The sequence below is a fragment of the Citrus sinensis genome, chromosome 9 (genome assembly GCF_022201045.2).
Source record: "Citrus sinensis cultivar Valencia sweet orange chromosome 9, DVS_A1.0, whole genome shotgun sequence".
Taxonomy (NCBI): Eukaryota; Viridiplantae; Streptophyta; class Magnoliopsida; order Sapindales; family Rutaceae; genus Citrus; species Citrus sinensis.
Window position 1 is genome coordinate 10,947,154 of NC_068564.1, and position 7,216 is coordinate 10,954,369.

A 7,216-nucleotide genomic window follows, 5' to 3' on the forward strand; every position below is an offset into this window, starting at 1 on the left:
GGCCGTATACCTCTTATAGGGAATTGGCCTCGCGGATGACAACATCGTGGACGAGCAGGATATTTCTGCTCCTGTTCCTCCGCGCACCAGGCTTTTACGGAACACACCGGTTCGCAGGACTCTGCCATCAGATATCTGCTCGTCATATCTGCTCGTCATTCCTGGTCTCGTCGACGTATTTCTCCCAAATAGTATCTCTCCCAAACACCGGTCCCCCAGTTTCTGGTGTTGGGTAATGTAGTGGACCAGCAGTGGAAACTCGACGGTTTTTGCTCGCGTGGGACTGGAAAAGGCTGCCAAGAGTCGTGTCGCATTTAATTGCGGATGCGGTGATGTGGCAGAAATCTACCCCTCCATTTGAATTTCAAACCTACGGTTGCGAGATTCTCGGAATATGCGTCATTAAATGCTGGCAGCCCAAGAGTTTGCTTCTCAGTAAGAAAACCCAAAATCTTCAAACACGAACTCGTCATTTTCCCCATTCTTGTCTCTCCGGCGAATGAACCTCGGCATCAAAGCTGTCATCCCTGTCTCTCTCTGACCGAGTCCCTGCTTCAGGTATTTCTTCTATTTTCTCGGTATTGGTTAGTTGTAGGTAATTTCCTTTCTCTCTGCTTTGCTTGAGGTTGTAGTTGGCGGTGGTGTTTTGGTTAGAACTTAGGATATGTCGAAGGGTAAGGAGAAGGTCGTTGAGGTTGGTGACGACGAACTAGGTTTTTTGCCTAGTCTGCCCGCTGATTCTGCTTTTGACCCCGGGGCCCCCTTAGAACCCACTAGGTCTAGTGTCGGGACTAGTGCTAGGAGGATGTCCCCCCAAACGACCTCCACGAGCGGAAGTAGTGGTGAAGAGGGATCTTCTGGCTCTGGAGGTACCTTGAGTGAGAAGGGGGAAGGTGATTCTGGTGAGGTGTCTCCATCTGGAACATCACGACCAGAAGAACGAGGTACAGTAGGAGGTAGAGCCTTGTCGCGTGATTATGCCATTGATTACATGTCGTGTACGACCACGTTTGACGAGCTCAATGACCTCCGACTTAGGTATAGTATTCCTAGTGAGATACCTCTTAAGATCCCAGGAAAGAAGGATACACCTAGCCGGCCTCCTAGGGGATACGTTACTCTGTATCTGGAGAGCTTTAAGTATGGGCTGAGGTGTCCCTTGCAGCCTTACTTTGCCCGGATACTTAACGGGCTAAATATGGCTCCTGGTCAGCTGAACCCCAACGGGTGGAGAGTGCTCTCTGGTCTGTTCATATTGTGGGACAGATGTTGCCAAAGCGAGCCCACGGTTGATGAGGTGAAGCACCTGTACCAGCTGAAGAGCAGCCCTAAAGATGCCGGCTGGTACTACTTCCAATCTGGTACCAAGAGCAGGAAACCCATAACTGATCTTCCAACTGGTGGTGGTGGGACTTGGAAGAGGAAATTCTTTTTTGCTGGGGGTCCCTGGGGTCAAGTTGCACAAATAGACGGGAAGGATTGTCGCGTCCCACCCCGTTTCACGGTCCCAGGTTGCCTGCTCGCTTTAGATGTCTTGTATCCATAATTGTTCTTGCTGTATTGGTTCGTCTCTAACCAAGTGTCTGTTTGTGCTGTAGTTTCCTGGGGTGTTCATTTCCCGCTCCGACCTAGTCAGCTTAAACGGGTCGAGGCTGTACTGGCCAATTCCTGCTCGAGCCGAGAACTGCTATCTACATACAACTTCCTCGAGTCTCGGTTGATACTTCCTGGCCATAAGATGGAGGACGCAGTGATTGGAGCTCTGACCAGGAAACGCTCTCGGCCTCCAACAACCGATAGGGACCAGGACAAAGATGCTCCCGCTGCGAAGCGAAAGAACATCGTGCAGCAGGTTCCTCCCTTGCAGGCTCTCCCTCCTGCCTCTGCTAAAGTCGGGGAATCCAGTGGAGCAGCCACTGATCCTGCTTCCTCTTCTCCACCTGTTGTGCCTCGGTCTCGCTTACCCGACAGCCGATCAGAACACTTGGTTCCCTATCTCAATGAGTTGTCTAAACTCGTGAGCAAGAAGGACCTGGAGGGCTTTGACGGTTGTACCCTGGGCGAGCTGGTGGGAGCCATGCAGTATAGCGCTTTCCATCTCAGCTGCATGGCCACCTACTATAAGGCCAAGGTTGGCCGTTACGACAGGAAGATGAAGGAGGACATTCAATCGGCGACGACCAGAGCTGACGTTGCCGAGAAAAAAGCGGGGGAGCTAAACGTTGAGAACCTCAAGCTGATAGAGCAAGAGTCTCTTGCTCAAGCAAAAGCCATTACCCTCGAGGAGGAGCTGACCAAGGTTAAGGAGGATCTCCAAGGGCAGAGGGTTATGTATGAGGCTCGGCTCGAATCTCTCCGCGATTCCCACCGAGCTCATGTAGAGAACTTGGAGAGGGAGGCCGACAACCAGTACGACCAGGGACTTCGGCATTCCTATCGTTGTATCATGGCCGTCCTCGGGAAGCAACACCCTGATCTGAAGATGGATGACCTTGCAGCTGGTGTTGCTCAACATATGGACGAGGAGGCGGCCAAGGAAGATGCCGAAGGGGTAGAGCCGATCGTGATTGAGGAGGGAGACTCTCCTCCTCGTGCAGTCCCTGCTGATGTTGGCGAGGCGAGCGCCCCTCTGGATGCAACTGGTGATACTCCTCCTGCACCTGAGGAGGTCCAGCCAACCGACGCTGCTGGGCTTACTGATCCACGACCTTCCTGATATGTTTCTTGTATTGTATTGAACAATGTTTGTGAAGATTATCTGCTTTGTTAATTATTAACAAATTAATAGAAATATTTTTGATTACTCTCTTGTGTGGTAATTACGAGAGCCTGCTCGTCTTCGTCTGGTCGAGCTGGCTATGGCTTGGTATATGGTTTTGCCACCTGCCTTAGAAAATTTTCCAATGTTCGGGATTCTGCTCGCCTTTACGCGGTCGAGCAGATCCCGCCATGCTTGGCTTCTGCCTCGCCATAAGACAGGCTTTGAAACTCGGTGAGCCTTTGCGTGCCTTGGGTTTTTCGAGGATTGGGATTCTGCTGCCTTCTCGTGGCCGAGCAGATCCTGGCACGGTTGGCTTCTGTCTTGCCATAAGACAGGCTTTGAGACTTGGTGAGCCTTTGCGTGCCTTGGATTTTTCGAGGATTGGGATTCTGCTGCCTTCTCGTGGCCGAGCAGATCCTGGCACGCTTGGCTTCTGTCTCGCCATAAGACAGGCTTTGAGACTTGGTGAGCCTTTACGTGCCTTGGATTTTTCGGGGATTGGGATTCTGCTGCCTTCTCGTGGCCGAGCAGATCCTGGCACGCTTGGCTTCTGTCTCGCCATAAGGCAGGCTTTGAGACTCGGTGAGCCTTTGCGTGCCTTGGATTTTTCGAGGATTGGGATTCTGCTGCCTTCTCGTGGCCGAGCAGATCCTGGCACGGTTGGCTTCTGTCTCGCCATAAGACAGGCTTTGAGACTTGGTGAGCCTTTGCGTGCCTTGGATTTTTCGGGGATTGGGATTCTGCTGCCTTCTCGTGGCCGAGCAGATCCTGGCACGCTTGGCTTCTGTCTCGCCATAAGGCAGGCTTTGAGACTCGGTGAGCCTTTGCGTGCCTTGGATTTTTCGAGGATTGGGATTCTGCTGCCTTCTCGTGGCCGAGCAGATCCTGGCACGCTTGGCTTCTGTCTCGCCATAAGACAGGCCTTGAGACTTGGTGAGCCTTTGCGTGCCTTGGATTTTTCGAGGATTGGGATTCTGCTGCCTTCTCGTGGCCGAGCAGATCCTGGCACGCTTGGCTTCTGTCTCGCCATAAGACAGGCTTTGAGACTTGGTGAGCCTTTGCGTGCCTTTGATTTTTCTTACAGTTTCAAGTTCCATCAATTGCAGGTTTTGATTTTACATGAACTTGCTTTGACAATAAGGGTGAAAGATAAACGGTAATGAACATGAGCAAAAATAGCTTTCACATGTGTACAAATCTTACTGGAAGTATTTCCAGAGGTGTGCTGCGTTCCATGGGCGTTTCACCTCGTGGCCGTCTGCACGAACCAGCTTGTAAGCTCCGGGTCCCGCTATCTGCTTGACTCTATATGGCCCTTCCCAATTCGGTCCCAGCACTCCTTGAGTCGAATCTTTGGTGCTCTGATTCACTCTTCTCAGTACCCAGTCTCCGACCCTGAATTGCCGTATGTTCACCTTCTGGTTGTAATACCGAGCAACCCTCTGTTGGTAAATGCCTGATCGCTTGGCTGCTTGCTCCCTCCTCTCCGTTAGCAGATCAAGATTCAAACATATCTGCTCGTCGTTCTCCTGCTCATTCAAATGATTTGTCCGGTGTGTGGTCGTTCCTATCTCAGCCGGCACGACCGCTTCATGTCCGAAAGCCAAAGCGAAATGTGTCTCCCCAGTTGCGGTTTTGTGGGTTGTTCTGTATGCCCATAGCACACCTGGCAGCTCGTCAACCCACGCACCCTTTTTTGCTCCGAGCCTGGTTTTCAAAAGCCTCTTGATGGTCTTGTTGGCTGCTTCTACTTGTCCATTCGATTGAGGGTGAGCAGGCGAGCAATACTTCAGCTCTATCCCGAGGTTCTGGCAGAAATCCCTGAAGCTGTGATTATCGAACTGCCTGCCATTATCCGTTACCAAGGCATAAGGGATCCCGTATCGACAGACCAGGTTTCTCCACACGAAGTCTGTTGTTTTCTTCTCTGTGATCCTGCTAAGGGCCTCTACCTCTATCCACTTCGTGAAGTAATCTATAGCAACTATTGCATGTGTTGCTGCTCCTCGTCCCTTTGGCAATGGGCCGATCAGATCAATTCCCCATCGAGCAAATGGCCAAGGGGAGACCATAGAGGTGAGCTTCTCTAGGGGCTGGTTAGAGAAATTTGCAAAACTCTGGCAGCTTACACAACTCCTGGTCTTCTCTTGCGCATCCCGGTGCATTTTCGGCCAGAAATATCCCTGCCTTAGAACCTTGTGGGCCAGGGACCTCCCGCCAGAATGATTTCCGCAAATTCCTTCATGTACTTCTCTCAGTACGTAATCCGCGTCGTCCTCATCCAAACACCGAAGGAACGGTAGTGTGTATCCTCGCCGATACAATACCCCATCAATCATCGTGTATCTCGAGGCCTGGGCTCTAATCTTCCGAGCTCGCAGCTTATCTGGTGGTAATGCCCCGTCTCTAAGGTATGAAACTATCGGGTCCCTCCACGAGCATTTTTGTTCTATCCGCAGCACCCCCAAATTCTGCTCGATACTTGGGCCGGACTTCACCTCCAGAGGGACCGACTTTGGCATTTTTGGGTCGGCTACTGCTGCCATCCTAGCCAAAATGTCTGCTCGACTATTCTGCTCCCTGGGGATTTGTATCACCTCCACTGCCTCGAATTTCCCCATCATCTGCTTGACTATCTTCAGGTACTGCTCCATCTTCTCCTCTCTTGGTTGGAATCTTTCATTGACATGATTCGCAACCAGCTGGGAATCAGTTCTGATCTTAACTCTGTCTGCTTTCACGGCCTGAGCCAATTCCAGACCTGCTATCAAGGCTTCATACTCTGCCTGGTTATTTGTGGCTGCAAATTCCAATTTTACAGCATAAGAGATCTCCTCCCCCTCTGGGCCTTCCAAGACAATCCCTACTCCTGAACCCCGCTCCCCTGACGACCCATCCACAGACATCTGCCATACTTGAGTTTCGTCACTGCCTATAACTGCATCTTGTTGATCTAAGCATACTTCGGGCTCTGTGAACTCAGCTACGAAATCGGCCATTGCCTGGGCCTTTATCGCTGCGCGGGGTTTATAGTCTATGTCGAACTCGCTCAGCTCTACAGCCCACTTGACGAGCCGACCAGAGGCATCTGGCTTGTGCAGAGTTTGACGCAATGGCTGGTTTGTTATTACCGAGACTGGGAATGCTTGAAAATATGGCCTCAACTTCCGAGCAGCAACCACAAGGGCAAGTGCCCATTTCTCCAACGGTGGGTATCTGGTCTCAGCGTCGAGGAGGGCCTTGCTGGTGTAGTATATCGGATACTGAACTCCTTCTTCCTCTCTCACCAGAACAGAACTGGCGGCCCGATCCGATACCGCCAAATACAGATATAACTTGTCCCCCTCCCTCGGTGTGGACAGCAGCGGAGCTTGTTGCAAGTATTGTTTCAAGTTCTGGAAGGCTTCCTCGCATTCTGGGGTCCATTCTGTTTTCTTTCCCCTCCTTATCACTTGAAAGAATGGCTGACACTTATCTGTAGCCTTGGATATGAATCTGCTCAACGCCGCCAACCTCCCCGTGAGGCTCTGCATCTCCTTCAGGTTTCGAGGAGACTTCATCTGCACAACCGCCTGAATTTTCTCGGGATTCGCTTCAATCCCCCTATGGCTCACCATGAATCCAAGGAATTTCCCTGACTCGACCCCAAAAGCACACTTCTCCGGGTTGAGCTTCATCTTATACTTCCTCAAAAGCTCGAATGTCTCATCGAGGTGTCTGACATGTTCCTCCGGGATTTTGGACTTGGTGATCATGTCATCCACGTACACCTCCATGGTTCTCCCAATCAACGGCTTAAAGACTTTGTTCACCAGCCTTTGATAGGTGGCCCCAGCATTTTTGAGACCGAATGGCATTACCCTGTAACAGAACAAACCTTGGTTAGTGATGAAAGCCGTGCTCTCCTCATCTTGCTCGTGCATGGGGATCTGGTTGTATCCCGAGAACGCGTCCATGAAGCTAAGCAGACCGTGCCCAGCCGTTGAGTCTACTAACTGATCGATCTTGGGCAAAGGGAAGCTGTCTTTCGGGCACGCCTTATTGAGGTCTGTGAAATCCACACACATCCTCCACTTGCCGTTTGCCTTCTTTACCAACACTACATTCGATATCCACTCAGGGTAACTGACTTCCCGAATGAACCCTGCTCCCAGGAGCTTCTCCACCTCGCCATTTATAGCCTCATACCTCTCCTGGTTGAAGCACCTCCTCTTCTGCCTTACTGCCCGAGCACCTTTCTTTATTGCCAACTTATGACATGCTACCTCAGGGTCAATCCCTGGCATGTCTTCATGTGTCCAAGCAAACACATCAGCATGAGCCTGTAAGCATTTCACCAACTCCTGCTTTCGCTCTCCCTTAAGTCTCGACCCGATTCTGATCGTCTTTCCCGGGTTCTCTGGCCCCAGGCTTACGGTTTCCAGATCCTCTACAGGTTCTTGTCTGCCGTTCTTG

The 7,216-nt window shown here is 51.3% G+C and overlaps 1 protein-coding gene across 1 annotated transcript; it reads left to right on the forward strand.

Annotated features, from left to right (window-relative positions):
* The first annotated feature begins 664 nt into the window (after nucleotides 1-664).
* Nucleotides 665-2,716, forward strand: LOC127899858 (uncharacterized). The gene is made up of 3 exons (XM_052433998.1): nucleotides 665-1,244; nucleotides 1,599-2,377; nucleotides 2,483-2,716. The coding sequence occupies exons 1-3, from the start codon at nucleotides 665-667 to the stop codon at nucleotides 2,714-2,716; spliced, it is 1,593 nt and encodes a 530-aa protein (XP_052289958.1).
* Nucleotides 2,717-7,216: the final 4,500 nt, after the last annotated feature.

Bases quoted from the DNA above. Each gene is read 5' to 3' on its own strand.
- LOC127899858 (XM_052433998.1), top strand. From the start codon at position 665: ATGTCGAAGGGTAAGGAGAAGGTCGTTGAGGTTGGTGACGACGAACTA. The intron at 1,245-1,598 runs GTCTGTTCATAT...TTTGTGCTGTAG, and splicing joins CGGGTGGAGAGTGCTCTCTG to TTTCCTGGGGTGTTCATTTC. The intron at 2,378-2,482 runs GTAGAGAACTTG...CCTGATCTGAAG, and splicing joins GCGATTCCCACCGAGCTCAT to ATGGATGACCTTGCAGCTGG.